The 15,238-nt window shown below is 43.9% G+C and overlaps 1 protein-coding gene across 1 annotated transcript in view; it reads left to right on the top strand.

Moving 5' to 3' along the window:
- LOC128698912 (mucin-2) overlaps window positions 1-15,238 on the top strand; it is a 151,318-nt gene that overhangs the window by 96,160 nt on the left and 39,920 nt on the right. Inside the window, exon 2 of the mRNA XM_070090323.1 lies at window positions 8,065-13,717. Within this exon, the coding sequence (XP_069946424.1) occupies window positions 8,073-13,717 (5,645 nt within the window). The 5' untranslated portion in view covers window positions 8,065-8,072. The remainder of the gene's footprint in view (window positions 1-8,064; window positions 13,718-15,238) is intronic.

Genomic DNA, 15,238 nt, shown 5'->3' with positions numbered 1-15,238 from the left:
CAGGCCTGGGCTCCCTACCTCTCATCCACAGTCTGACAATATATAGTGTTACCATCCAACAAGGTGTTTACCTTCAACCTTTGTATCTCCCTAAGAACCCCTACGACAGTGGGTTGTGTTAAGGTGGGTGTGTCATGGTGGGTTAAGGTGGGTGTGTCACGGTGGGTTGTGTTAAGGTGGGTGTGTCACAGTGGGTTGTGTTAAGGTGGGTGTGTCATGGTGGGTTGTGTTAAGGTGGGTGTATCATGGTGGGTTGTGTTATGGTGGGTTGTGTTAAGGTGGGTGTGTCAAGGTGGGTGTGTCAAGGTGGGTTGTGGTAAGGTGGGTGTGTTAAGGTGGTGTGTCACGGTGGGTTGTGTTAAGGTGGGTGTGTTAAGGTGGATGTGTCACGGTGGGTTGTGTTAAGGTGGGTGTGTCACGGTGGGTTGTGTTAAGGTGGGTGTATCACGGTGGGTTGTGTTAAGGTTGGTGTGTTACGGTGGGTTGTGTTAAGGTGGGTGTGTCACGGTGGGTTGTGGTAAGGTGGGTGTGTCACGGTGGGTTGTGTTAAGGTGGGTGTATCACGGTGGGTTGTGTTAAGGTGGGTGTGTTACGGTGGGTTGTGTCACGATGGGTTGTGTTAATGTGGGTGTGTCACGGTGGGTAGTGTTAAGGTGGGTGTGTTACAGTGGGTTGTGTTAAGGTGGGTGTGTCACGGTGGGTTGTGTTAAGGTGGGTGTGTCACGGTGGGTTGTGTTAATGCGGGTGTGTCACGGTGGGTTAAGGTGGGTGTGTCACGGTGGGTTGTGTTAAGGTGGGTGTGTCACGGTGGGTTGTGTTAAGGTGGGTGTGTCACGGTGGGTTGTGTCACGGTGGGTTGTGTTAAGGTGGGTGTGTCACGGTGGGTTGTGTCACGGTGGGTTGTGTTAAGGTGGGTGTGTCACGGTGGGTTGTGTTAATGCGGGTGTGTCACGGTGGGTTGTGTTAAGGTGGGTGTGTCACGGTGGGTTGTGTTAAGGTGGGTGTGTCACGGTGGGTTGTGTCATGGTGGGTTGTGTTAAGGTGGGTGTGTCACGGTGGGTTGTGTCACGGTGGGTTGTGTTAAGGTGGGTGTGTCACGGTGGGTTGTGTTAAGGTGGGTGTGTCACGGTGGGTTGTGTTAAGGTGGGTGTGTCACGGTGGGTTGTGTTAAGGTGGGTGTGTCACGGTGGGTTGTATTAAGGTGGGTGTGTCACTGTGGGTTGTGTTAAGGTGGGTGTGTCACGGTGGGTTGTGTTAAGGTGGGTGTGTCACGGTGGGTTGTGTTAAGGTGGGTGTGTCACGGTGGGTTGTGTTAAGGTGGGTGTGTCACGGTGGGTTGTATTAAGGTGGGTGTGTCACGGTGGGTTGTGTTAAGGTGGGTGTGTCACGGTGGGTTGTGTTAAGGTGGGTGTGTCACGGTGGGTTGTGTTAAGGTGGGTGTGTCACGGTGGGTTGTGTCACGGTGGGTTGTGTTAAGGTGGGTGTGTCACGGTGGGTTGTTAAGGTGGGTGTGTCACGGTGGGTTGTTAAGGTGGGTCATAACTTTAGTCTGTTGCGTAAGTTTTTTAAATCTAATGGTGAATATTTTTGTAAGTTCTGCCTATTCGGCACGACATATATATATATATATATATATATATATATATATATATATATATATATATATATATATATATATATATGAGAGAGAGAGAGAGATACATGATTATTTACACTTGGAAAAATCCTAGAGGGATTAGTACCAAACTTGCACACGAAAATCACTCCCTACGAAAGACTTGGCAGACGGTGCAACATCCCCCAGTGAAAAGCAGGGGTGCCACTAGCATGATAAGAGACAACACAATAAGTGATAGGGGCCCAAGACTGCTCAACTGCCTCCCGGTATACATAAGGGGGATTACCAATAAACCCCTGGTTGTCTTCAAGCAGACACTGGACAGGCACCTAAAGTCAGTACCCGACCAGCCGGGCTGTGGTTCGTACGTTGAATTGCGTGCGGCCAGCAGTAACAGCCTGATTGATCAGGCCCTGATCCACCATGTGGCCTGGTCACAGACCGGGCCGCGGGGGAGTTGACTCCCGGAACTCTCTCCAGGTATATATATATATATATATATATATATATATATATATATATATATATATATATATATATATATATATATATATATATGATATATATAGATATATATATATATATATATATATGAATAAATGCATGAATGCTTCGAACTTCGCACTGCATCAAAGTACACAGCAGCTGTGGGAGAAGACACAGAAACAAAAGGGGCTAGGAAAAGAGACAAGGACAGAGGGCAACCAGGGCCGGGCAGAGCAACAAGTGCAAGTACACAGAACCACTCTCAGAACCCCACAGCCAAACACACTGTCCCAACACAAACCACAGTCCACATTTACAGCTCCCACCCCACACTATGCTGTAAAACCCCAAAGCACACTGCCAGGTCCCCCACTCCCACAGACCTCCCAGAACACAGTGTTGGAGAGGAAACTGAAGGTATGTTACACCAACGCTGATGGAATAACGAATAAGTGGGAGTGGCACGAGAGAATCAGAGGCATCACCGGACGTCATAGCTCTCACCGAAACCAAGCTCACAGGAACGATAACAGATGCCATCTTTCTAACAGGATATATCTTGAGGAAAGATAGAGGGAACAGAGGGGGTAGAGGAGTGTCACTGCTCATCAAAAACCAGTGGGATTTTGATGAGCTGGAGAGAGGAGATAAAGGAAACCCAAGAGACTGCATAATAGGAACACTTCAGTCTGGTGGTCCCAAGGTGGTAATTGCAGTGATGTATAACCTACCACAGAACAGCAGGATGCCAAGGCAAGAATATGATGAGAGTAACAGTGCGATGGCTGACACACTGGTTGATGGCCGGAAGGGCTCATGCGAGCAGGGCAACGTTGCTGATTATGGGTGACTTCAATCACAAAGAAATTGACTGGGAGAACCTGGAGCCACATGGGGGCTCAGAAACTTGGAGGGCCAAGATGAAGGAGGTGGTACTGGAAAACCTCATTTACCAACACGTAAGAGAGAGGAGAGGACGAACCAGTAGTATTGCAGATATTGACGATATCACATATGAAAGACCCCTCATTGCCAGTGGCCACATGGTTCTGAGCTTCGAATACATAGTAGAGTTACAAGTGGATAGGGAAGCAAGAAGGGCAGGACAAATGAAGCCAAACTACAAGAGAAGGGACTACACAGGCATGAAGAGTTTCCTACACGAGGTTCAGTGGGACAGGGCGCTGGCAAGGAAGTCAGTATATGAGATGATGGAATATGTGACAACACTATGCAAGGAAGCTGAGGAGAGGTTTGTACCCAAGGGTAACAGAAATAACGAGAAGGCCAGGATGAGCCCTTGGTTCACTCAAAGGTTTAGAGGCCAAAACCAAGTGTGCTAGAGAATGGAAGAAGTATTGAAGGGAAAGAACCCAGGGGAATAAGGAGAGCAGTCGTAGAGCCAGAAACGAATATGCACAGGTAAGAAGGGAGGCCTAACGACAATTCAAAAATGACATCAGCAAAAGCCAAATCTGACCCGAAGCTGTTGTACAGCCACATCAGGAGGAAGACAGTCAAGAACCAGGTAATCAGGCTGAGGAAGGAAGGAGAGAAGATTACAAGAAACGACCGAGAAGTATGTGAGGAGCTCAACATGAGATTCAAAGAAGTGTTCATAGGGGAGACAGAGGGGACCCCAGAAAGATGGAGAGGTGGGGTCCACCATCAATTGTTACGCAATACATACAACTGAGGAAGAAGTGAAGAGGCTTCTAAGTGAGCTAGATACCTCAGAGGCGATGGGGCCGGATAACATCTCTCCGTGGGTCCTGAGAGAGGGAGCAGAGGCGCTATGCATGCCACTCACAACAACTTTCAAAACATCTATCGAAACAGGGCGATGCCTAAGGTATGGAAGACAAAACGTAGTCCCAATTTTTAAAAAAGTAGACAGATACGAAACATTAAACTACAGACCAGTGTCACTGACATGTATAGTATGCAAAGTCATGGAGAAGATTGTCAGGAGAAGAGTGTGGAGCACCTAGGTACGAATGAGTTCATCAACAACAACCAGAACGGTTTCAGGGATGGGAAATCCTGTCAGAAACCTACTGGAGTTCTATGACAGGGTGACAGCAGTAAGACGAGAGAGGTAGGTAGGTAGGTAGATTGTGTTTTCTTGGACTGTAAGAAATCTTTCTGATTATAATAATAATTGGACTGTAAGAAGGTTTTTGACACAGTTCCACACAAGAGATTAGTGCATAAGCAGGTATATCAGGGAAGGCACTGCAATATATCAGGGAATACCTGTCGGGAAGGCATCAGAGAGTCATGGTACGAGACGAAGTGTCAAAGTGGGCTCCTGTGACGAGCGGGGTTCCACAGGGGTCAGCCGTAGGACCGGTTCTGTGTCTGGTATATGTGAACGACATGACGGAAGGAATAGACTCAGAAGTGTCCCCTGTTTGCAGATGATGTGAAGTTGATGAGAAAAATTCAGTCGAAAGAGGACCAGGCAGAACTATAAAGGATCTGGACAGGCTGCAGGCTTGGTCCAGAAACTGGCTCCTGGAGTTCAACTCCACCAAGTGCAAAGTCATGAAGATTGGGGAAGGGCAAAGAAGACCGCAGACAGAGTACAGTCTAGGGGGGCTAGAGACTACAAACTTCACCCAAGGAAAAGGATTTTGGAGTGAGTATAACACCGGGCATATCCCCTGAGGCACACATCAGCCAAATAACTGCTGCAGCATGTGGGCGCCTAGCAAACCTAAGAATAGCATTCCGATATCAAGGAATCGTGCAGGACCCTGTACACTGTGTATGTCAGGTCTATATTGGAGTATGCAGCACCAGTTTTTAACCCACACCTAGCCAAGCACGTAAGGAAATTAGAGATAGTGCAAAGGTTAGCAACAAGTCTAGTCCCGGAGCTAAGGGGCATGCACGAGGAGACGTTAAGGGAAATCGACATGACGACACTGAAGGACAGGAGAGAGAGGGGGATACGATAACGACATATAAAATAGAGGAATTGACAAGGTGGACAGACAGGATGTTCCAGAGATGGGACACAGCAACAAGGGGTCACAATTGGAAGTCGAAGACTCGGATGAATCACAGGGATGTTAGGAAGTATTTCTTCAGTCACGGAGTTGCCAGAAAGTGGAATAGTCTGGGAAGTGATGTAGTGGAAGCAGTATCCATACATAGCTTTAAGAAGAGGTATGATGCTCATGGGCAGGAAGAGGCGGGGCCAGGAGCTGTGAATCGACCCCCTGCAACCACAACTAGGGGAGTACAGCCGGACCCCATACATGTATGGGCCTCTAGCCGAAGATAGACGGTCACTCCCATATCCCAGAGTACCGGGCTTGTGCAGTTATTTCGTCAAATCCTGCCACATGCAGTGAACTTCGAGAGAAATTTTGGAATGCTTAACAATTCTCAAATGGGTGAAATTACCTACAAACATTATCTCTTAAGACTCCGTCCACAACACTCATTATTACTACTATTACTTGCTCATTCAGTAACTTTTTGGCTCATTTTTTGAACTTGTTTTATACTTAGATACTCTTTTGACTACCACTCACACGAAAGTTGGGTGCATATTAAACCTATATCAAATCTTACCACATACCAGAGACTGGCTGCAAATTCAAACTGGTATTTTTTTTTTATCGAAGTAGAAGGCGGTTTGCAAATGCAGATGTTTTATAATACAGCAATAAATCAATCGGTGTGACATTTAAAAGAAATATATCAGATATTGGTTTACATTATTAGCTTTGTGAATATTTCTTCTTGGATTACTACATGGACTTAACGAAGACTCAAGTTTATCCTGGTGTTCATTGTTCACACTGAAAACATGCTACAATCTATTTCGTCATCATATACCAAAAGAAAAAAATGATGGCACTTTACTTGGTATACACCAAAAGGTTTATATCTTGTGTATAGACATTAAAATTTTCTTAGTATTATTATACAGGTTAATTGTGGCCTTAATGACCCACGTACTGTCATTAGGTTTTAAACTTAAACTCAAGTCGATTGGAATCCCTATAGGATACATTTCAAATACTATATTTTCAGTAATTTTGGTAAGAAATTTTTATATATTTAGAGATTGTGAAAACATTGATGTGAGAGTTACTTCCATGAGTTGATATAACTAGTCCTAGTAAGTCATTTACATATTAAAATTTAGTTTTCACCATTACTGTTTAGAACATTTTAGAAAAAGACCCGGACCGGAAGAGTACCGGCGAATAAAAAAAAAAGTACATGCCACGTCATATTTCAGTCATTGACAAATAACTTTGTACGTGCTACGTCATATTTCAGTCATTGGCAGACAGCGTATACCTAACAACTAATAAATAACCGACAAACAAGGACTACAATATTTATAGCCAGTTAGATGTAAAGACAAGTTAACATGGTGGGTATCAATATATTAATGGTATACTCTACCGGCAAGCAGATGAGTAAGATACGTGCAACAGTGTGGTATCTTTATTGACGAGACATTTCACCTGCTCAGCAGGCTTCTCAGTCAGAATATATAAGACATTCACACCAAGTTAGCCTTGGTGTGAATGAACACCTCAAACTTAGCCCTCTAGGCTGAGGGACTGATCTCATTATATCTACACCTCCACGACTTCTCCAGTCTCCTGTGTATTTCGACTGAAGAAGTCTGCTGAGCAGGCGAAACGTTTCATTAATGAAGATGTCATAGTGTTGTACAAGTGTTTTATTCATCTACTGTTAGTATGGTGAGGGGGGGGGAGAGGATGAACAAGCATCGCAACATTGTCACATTACATGTCAGAAGTCAGTATACAGAACAGTACAATATTTTAAGTAAATAACTACCAACCTTGCACACTACGAATCAAGCGCAAAAGGACAAACACTGAAGTGTATTAATTACAAGACAGAGATAGGTACATGAGCAACAGGCGCACGTTTCACATATCACAAGTTTGAACGTTGCACGAGGCTAGAACAGCTCGCTCGTATATCGAGAAACATTGTAACAAGCCTGAGTTATTGTAACGTTACACGTCCTGTGTCGTCCATCACTACATGATGGTACTGCTGAATTTACATGTAACTATAAATACAGAAGTCAGGGTGAACCTGTGCTGCTCAGTTACAGATATCACGAAATAAGTCAAAATGCTTTAATTGTATTAATTTAGCCTCTATTGAAGTAACTGCTTTGTGCCTGTTGGCATGGCAATATCATGTGTCTGAACCCGAATCTACTAGCTTTGAATTTAACCTTAACGTTTTTCTTTAAAACACAATTAGTTATTAGTGTAATATTAGTATGTTGGTATTTTTTTTTTTGTATAGAATAGCATATAAAATTTTATTTTTTACTTGTTTTGAACATGTAACTTTTGGTGGTATCTTCGTGGTAAAATTTTACCATGAAAACAGTAGCTTTAATGTCCTGTTTCGTGTTGCAATATACTGTGCTAAGGTTTATGATTACTTCTCAGCGGAAGTTGAGCGCTAGTTTACATTTTACAATACAACAACTTACGTATTCTACGGGAAAAGTAAGTTTTTCTCTTGGACATTATTTTGGGAAATATTAGCGAAAATGGCACTTTTTATTTTTGTTGCACAGCATCTCTGAACCAGTCAACGCTTATTGTTGTCATGTCATGCTCCTGCCAGAAGATATATGCACTAGTGCAGATGGAGTGAAGTTACGTTCGATTGTTTTAGGCTGGGTTAGGGGGTTTTGTTAAGTTAGTTTACATTTTATACAACCAAATAATGTCTAGACTATGAAACAAACGTAATATTGTACAATTCAGACTACTATATAATTAATGCCCGATATCCGCTGAGAAGCAGTCTCATACCATATATTGCTCCAAAATTTTCAGTGTAATGTATTAGATTATGAACGCTTGCACTTACTTGTTTGGATCTGGATTTAGTGGTATTTCACTGTTATGTAATTTGTTCTCTTGTCTCAGATGGTAGAATGTGGGTAGCGGGAGGCGGCCCAGCTGACATTGTTACCGCTGCTTCTACTGCTACTGCTTCACATACTCCTTTACTCGTCCCTCCTACTCCTCCTCCTCGCAGATTTCTCGGCGAAAATAACAAAAGTAGCAAGACGCCATCAGAAACTTTAAGATCCATCGTCATACTTGGTATGGAGACGATTCAAGATGCCTCACCTCGAACACTTGCTCAGCCCCCTTCCTCTTCCTCACCACTACCAGTGTCTAAGCCTGACACGTCCTCTCCGCCTCTTGACCTTCCTCCATCTCCTGAATTTTATCCATCCTCATCTCCTCCACCTCCGCCACCACCTCCTTCTTACCTTTTCCCTGAATTGTCTTCGGAGGACCTTCCACCTCCACCTCCTGCCCATATGCTGGTGGATGTATCAACTCCGCCGCCTCCTTTGTACATCTGTTGTTACGATCCACCCTCTCCTGAAATAAAGTCTGTGTATGATCCACAGCTTCCACCTGGATTTTCTTCGAAGTCTCAACAGTTAACATTTTCCCCTCTCCCTCCTCCTGTTCCCCCTCCTCCACGACCTTCGCCTCCCCCTCCCCCCACGCCACCAGTCCGTCAGGCATCAAGCGAAAATCTGGCGGTGCATCTACAGCCTTCAGGTGATAAGTTTGATGATTTAGACGTGAGTGAGTTTACAACATGGAAAGGATCTGAAAGTAATAGATCATCTGATGGTGAATATCACAAACACATTGAAAACCGTACACCTGATGACCGGTCACCCTCCAGTATAATGTCTTCATCAACACTCACGGCAACTTTTCTTCAGACACCAGAATCTGGGATGTCTCCTCTGCCACCACACGCTCTCAGGGTCTCTCCTGTTCCCACTGATGACATCACGCCATCATCGCAGACTACTGAGATCGATGATTTCACCATGACCCCTACATTCAGTGATGTCACCTCTACACCTAACTTTTACGACAACAGTAAGACCTCAGCTCTTGACATGGACACTCCTGAGGCCATGCCACAACTCTCAGAAACCCCAGGAACTCCTGTTACTTCTCCGGCATTCTTACTCTCTCTTGTACCTACTAAAATTCAGCCAAATACACTGCTACTACCTCCTCGTCTTTCATCTCCAACGACTTCCGAAATATCGCCACATTCTTTAAGGAGCGAGTGCAGCTTACAGAGATATGATAGTGAATCAGATAAAACCAACAACGCACTTAGTGAAAGATCAGATTTTGAGACACTGGTTGGCCCGAACACAGCTACCACCACCACTGCCGGACAAGCCCAAATTTTGTCCCCCGTGTCCACTGAACTTCCATCTCTCTTTTCTCTTCCAACTGACAGTGATACAATCTCTGCTGATTTTGACTACTCCTTCGCTGCTGATACTTTGTCTCCGTCCGGTGAGTTTGACTCTTTTACACCTGAGGTGGAGACGTTCAGCAGTGACAAACTTGTGACAGCGACAACAGCAGACGTGCCCCACACTTCTCCCTCTCCGGGGTTCTCCGACACAGCTTATGCCACGGCTGACAGCGCCCTAGGCTCAGCTACAATGTCTCCATCATTTACTGAATCTTGCACTATTACTCCATTGCCCGCTGACTATTTCACACCCATCTCTACAAACCCCTCTACAACACCCATTCCATCGCCCATTGCTACTGAAGCTCTTAGCCCAATACCATCTTCACCTCTACCTTACTTTGATGCATACCCTCCTATAGAACACATGCCGCCATCACCATCGCCGACTCTGTGTTCTCCATCCTCCAACAAGGAAACCACCAACATATCGGTAACGTCATCGCAAGGTCTCCTTCACTCTGAAACCAGCAATGAAGAGAGGTTAGTCAGATATCAGACTTCAGAAACTATTGAAAGCGAGACCTTATTACAGAGCTCACAGGTAATGTTACTCTCGCCTTTAGCTACATCTACCATCACCACCCCACAACACACAGTATTTCCCACAGATACTCAGAACCCTGATCTGGAGGTACCAGATTTAAACGCTGATGAACAACTTGCTGAGGATAAATCAGATAAGAATGATGAACATGATTTGAAGGGTATACAGGAGTCGGAGGAAAAGCAAAACTCCGAACTTGATTATACAGATCAAATGACAATTAAACAAAGTGAAAATGAAATAACAGTGCTGCAAACAAAGATAAGCTTGCAAAAAGACTCAGATTATGAACTGCTGCACATGGAAAATGAACCAAATATAGGGAACGTAAGCCAAAAGTTAAAGAACGCTTCATTTGAAGATAACGATAGTTGCGAACAAAATGTGCAGAATCAACAAATAAACAGAACATGTGAGCATCGGTTAAGCAGTGTTCATTTGGAAATAAATGACATGATAAATGGAAACATGAGAAAAAAAACAGACAGCGATGCAATGAACATACAAGACTCTGAGGTAACGAAAGAAAACGCAGATTTCCATGTCAAGACTGAAGAAGTTCCATCTAAACAAATGGACATCAACCAAGAGAAAATGTTCCAAGATGAATCCCAAGAAAGCACTCAGGAAATTTATGAAGTAATGGAAGATGTTAATGGAAATTTAAGTTACGTATTGGAAGATAAACTAAAAGCTACTGTAAGTAGCTGCGAGACAAAGGAATCGAATTTAGCTCAAGAAACAAAGGATGATAAAAAATCTACTCAAGGTATTCTAGGAAACAGAGAAAAAGAAATCTCTAAACCACCAGAAACACTGAACGATGAACCAGATAATAAGGACTCTAAAGAATGTATATGTGAAAACAAATGTAATGAAGTACAAAACGAATATTTATCTTCGGCAAAAGTAAAAATTCCCAAGGCAAATTCACTTCCTGTTTTATTAAGTGCTTCACTTACTCCACCAAGGTCTCCAGCTTCGGGATGGACAAGATCTTCTTTACCTTCCTCTCCAACTCCAAGAAGCGGTGCTTCCAGTCAGTCTTGTGTATTTTCTCGTGCCATTTATCCACTAAAGTCGAGATCTATGTCAGTTCCTTCATCACCTGTTCCGTACATGAGTGCTAGTGTAGGTGGGAGCATGTACCCGAGGAAAGACTGTCCATCTTATACACCTCGTCGTTTAGTAAGCTCTAGTGTACCTGCTTCTAATAAAATACATAAGACCAGCTCACTTTCAGCTTCACCTGAGGAACCCCTGCAGCTCCTGAATGCCGTTGTTGCAGATTTAGAAAACATTACTGCAGGCCTTCCAGCTTCATGTCCGAAGCAGATGAGACCTGCTAATGTGAATTGCGGTAAACTTATATATGAGGATAGTTGCGCTCATACTGCAGAAAAATCTCTACAGGTAAATACAGTTTGCTTAGATTCAGAAACCAGAGAAGCGTCTGTTATTGAAAATTTGATACAGGAAGATACAGAATATTTGTATACAGAATCTGATACGATATCAAGGTCGGAATCTTGTGCCCTTCAACATCCTACCAGATCATTAGACAGAGAAGCAGAGGTTGATGCTACATACGACAGTAATTTGGCAACTAAAATTCCCATTATTAGCTCTCACGAATTATGTGAGGGAAAACACACCCGGAGGGATGATACCAAACACAAGCAAACGTGTGTATCCTCAGTAACTATATGTTTGGTGGCTTCCCCACCTGAGAACTCGCTTGTTACACGATCACCTCAGCCTCCACTTACATCCAAATCCTTGGATGATGCTCATTCTGATGTAATATCTGAGTTACATTCAGATATGTTAACACAATCCCCTGTCACTGCAGATTCGTATTGTAATAGAATACCTTGTGGTAGTACACATAACGCCTCTGATATTAATTTGTCTAGTGCATGTAGTCGTGTCAATGTTTCACCTGTCTCATCAGCTCACTGTAAAGATAACATAGTGGCTTCTACTAATACTGATACCAAAGGCGAAATTCATACAGAATATATGTCACTAAGTAGTGATAAGTTGCCAGAGGTTGGAACCATGCAGAAAGATGAAGTTAATGTACCTTCATTTACTGATCATAAACATTTTGTTGAAACCAGTACAGGAGAAAATGTTAAAGTTTTAGATCTTGAGACTCACGTTCATGAAGCTTATTCTCCCACTCAATCATCTTTGGTAAGAACTTGTTTTGAATATACTCCTGAAAGTCATCTTTGTAGTGAAAATAGTAATTTAGAAATCCATTCAGTCATCGATGATACCAAATCTCAAATAAGCAATGATTGCCATGCCTCACAGTCTTCTTCCCCATTTGGCAGCATCGTGGAAGATGTTGCTTCACCTTGGCCAGTCACCCGCGCCAGATCTCCCCCTCCACCACCACCTCGTTCTGGTATCAACACACCCAGACCAGCTACGGCAGCTCCTTTACCTCCTCCAAGGCAATACATCCTTGTCCCTATTAACCAAACTCATGGAACACCCAGAAGATTTAGCCCTCCACCTGCTCCACCTCGATCCACATCCATTCGTAAATCTCCCCCACCACCACCCCCACCACGATCTGTTGTTCACACTCCAGCGGGAAAGAATGAGTGGCTTGATTTTCCTCCACTTCCTCCCCCTCCAACTTCATGCATCAACACCCCAATTACTCCTCCACTAAAGCTGACTCCTGTGCCAGAAGAGTCTTCGTCTCCAACTACACCTCTTCCTTCAACACGACCATCACCTAGGAACTCTCAGGCAGCATTCTCTACCATTAAGAAATCTCTCTCTAAAATAAACTCTTCACTTGAAGCACCAGATCCTCCTAGTTTGATTGCTTTGACACTCCTGGCACAAGTGGACGAGAAAGGACAAACGGGCTCTTTAACGTGCAACACTCGCTCACAGTCTGTTTCATCTGTAACAGGAAGCACATCTTTTAAACTAAATGTTACATATAAAGATGATCCTCCAGCTGTTCCACCACCTCCGGTAGAGGATTATGAAGAACCATCACCACCTCCACCTCCTCCTCCTCCTCCTCCTCTGGAAGAATCTGAGGTTGAACCTGTGCTTCCACTTCCTCTTCCACCTGATGATTTACCACCATCGCCATCTAGATTACAGTCTGCATCTTCGCAACTTCCTCCTCCTCCTCCTCCTCCAAATATTATTTTCTCTAATCAAGAAGATTCAATAAGACGTTCTGTACCATTTCCTGCTCAAGATGCTTTATCCTCTAATTCTTGCAGTATTCCTCCTTCAGAGTCTGAAACTACGCCTTCAATGTTTATGCCAACGTCAACACCACAGCCCGCAGCAAAAGTGCCAGCAGCCCATTCACAATTCATGCCTGACCTTAGCTCTTCGGCAACTTCTTCATCAGCACTTTCTCCACATTCACCCACATCTCTCAATAAAAATATTTCAGCATCTCCAGTACCATCCACATCTCTCACTTCGTCTGCCCCCTTGCCTCCAAGACCACCTTCTCCTAAACCTGGAGCATCTGGGGTAACGAAATCACCTCTAATAACAACTTCGCCTTATGGCAAAATAGTCATTATTCGTTCTGATCTGCCATTGCCACCACCAGAAGAGGAGATACGATCGACATTTGCAAATATAAAGGACTGGGGGATATTGGAGGAGGAAGTTGATACCTTGTCTATCTACACACAGCTGCGGCCGGTCATTCAACAGGGTCCACAGTAAGTACCAGCAGCATTGTATGGTAAGCATATTTGTTGGAGAGTCATAAAGGCGTGTGTATTTACAGTATAGGATTTTATTGTTTGATATATATATATATATATATATGTGTGTATATATATATTTTTTTTTTTATTTTTTTATTATCACACCGGCCGATTCCCACCAAGGCAGGGTGGCCCGAAAAAGAAAAACTTTCACCATCATTCACTCCATCACTGTCTTGCCAGAAGGGTGCTTTACACTACAGTTTTTAAAACTGCAACATTAACACCCCTCCTTCAGAGTGCAGGCACTGTACTTCCCATCTCCAGAACTCAAGTCCGGCCTGCCGGTTTCCCTGAATCCCTTCATAAATGTTACTTTGCTCACACTCCAACAGCACGTCAAGTATTAAAAACCATTTGTCTCCATTCACTCCTATCAAACACGCTCACGCATGCCTGCTGGAAGTCCAAGCCCCTCGCACACAAAACCTCCTTTACCCCCTCCCTCCAACCCTTCCTAGGCCGACCCCTACCCCGCCTTCCTTCCACTACAGACTGATACACTCTTGAAGTCATTGTTTCGCTCCATTCTCTCTACATGTCCGAACCACCTCAACAACCCTTCCTCAGCCCTCTGGACAACAGTTTTGGTAATCCCGCACCTCCTCCTAACTTCCAAACTACGAATTCTCTGCATTATATTCACACCACACATTGCCCTCAGACATGACATCTCCACTGCCTCCAGCCTTCTCCTCGCTGCAACATTCATCACCCACGCTTCACACCCATATAAGAGCGTTGGTAAAACTATACTCTCATACATTCCCCTCTTTGCCTCCAAGGACAAAGTTCTTTGTCTCCACAGACTCCTAAGTGCACCACTCACTCTTTTTCCCTCATCAATTCTATGATTCACCTCATCTTTCATAGACCCATCCGCTGACACGTCCACTCCCAAATATCTGAATACGTTCACCTCCTCCATACTCTCTCCCTCCAATCTGATATTCAATCTTTCATCACCTAATCTTTTTGTTATCCTCATAACCTTACTCTTTCCTGTATTCACCTTTAATTTTCTTCTTTTGCACACCCTACCAAATTCATCCACCAATCTCTGCAACTTCTCTTCAGAATCTCCCAAGAGCACAGTGTCATCAGCAAAGAGCAGCTGTGACAACTCCCACTTTGTGTGTGATTCTTTATCTTTTAACTCCACGCCTCTTGCCAAGACCCTCGCATTTACTTCTCTTACAACCCCATCTATAAATATATTAAACAACCACGGTGACATCACACATCCTTGTCTAAGGCCTACTTTTACTGGGAAAAAATTTCCCTCTTTCCTACATACTCTAACTTGAGCCTCACTATCCTCGTAAAAACTCTTCACTGCTTTCAGTAACCTACCTCCTACACCATACACTTGCAACATCTGCCACATTGCCCCCCTATCCACCCTGTCATACGCCTTTTCCAAATCCATAAATGCCACAAAGACCTCTTTAGCCTTATCTAAATACTGTTCAC

Source organism: Cherax quadricarinatus, chromosome 31 (genome assembly GCF_038502225.1).
Source record: "Cherax quadricarinatus isolate ZL_2023a chromosome 31, ASM3850222v1, whole genome shotgun sequence".
Classification (NCBI taxonomy): Eukaryota; Metazoa; Arthropoda; class Malacostraca; order Decapoda; family Parastacidae; genus Cherax; species Cherax quadricarinatus.
This window is presented reverse-complemented; position numbering and strand designations above follow the sequence as displayed.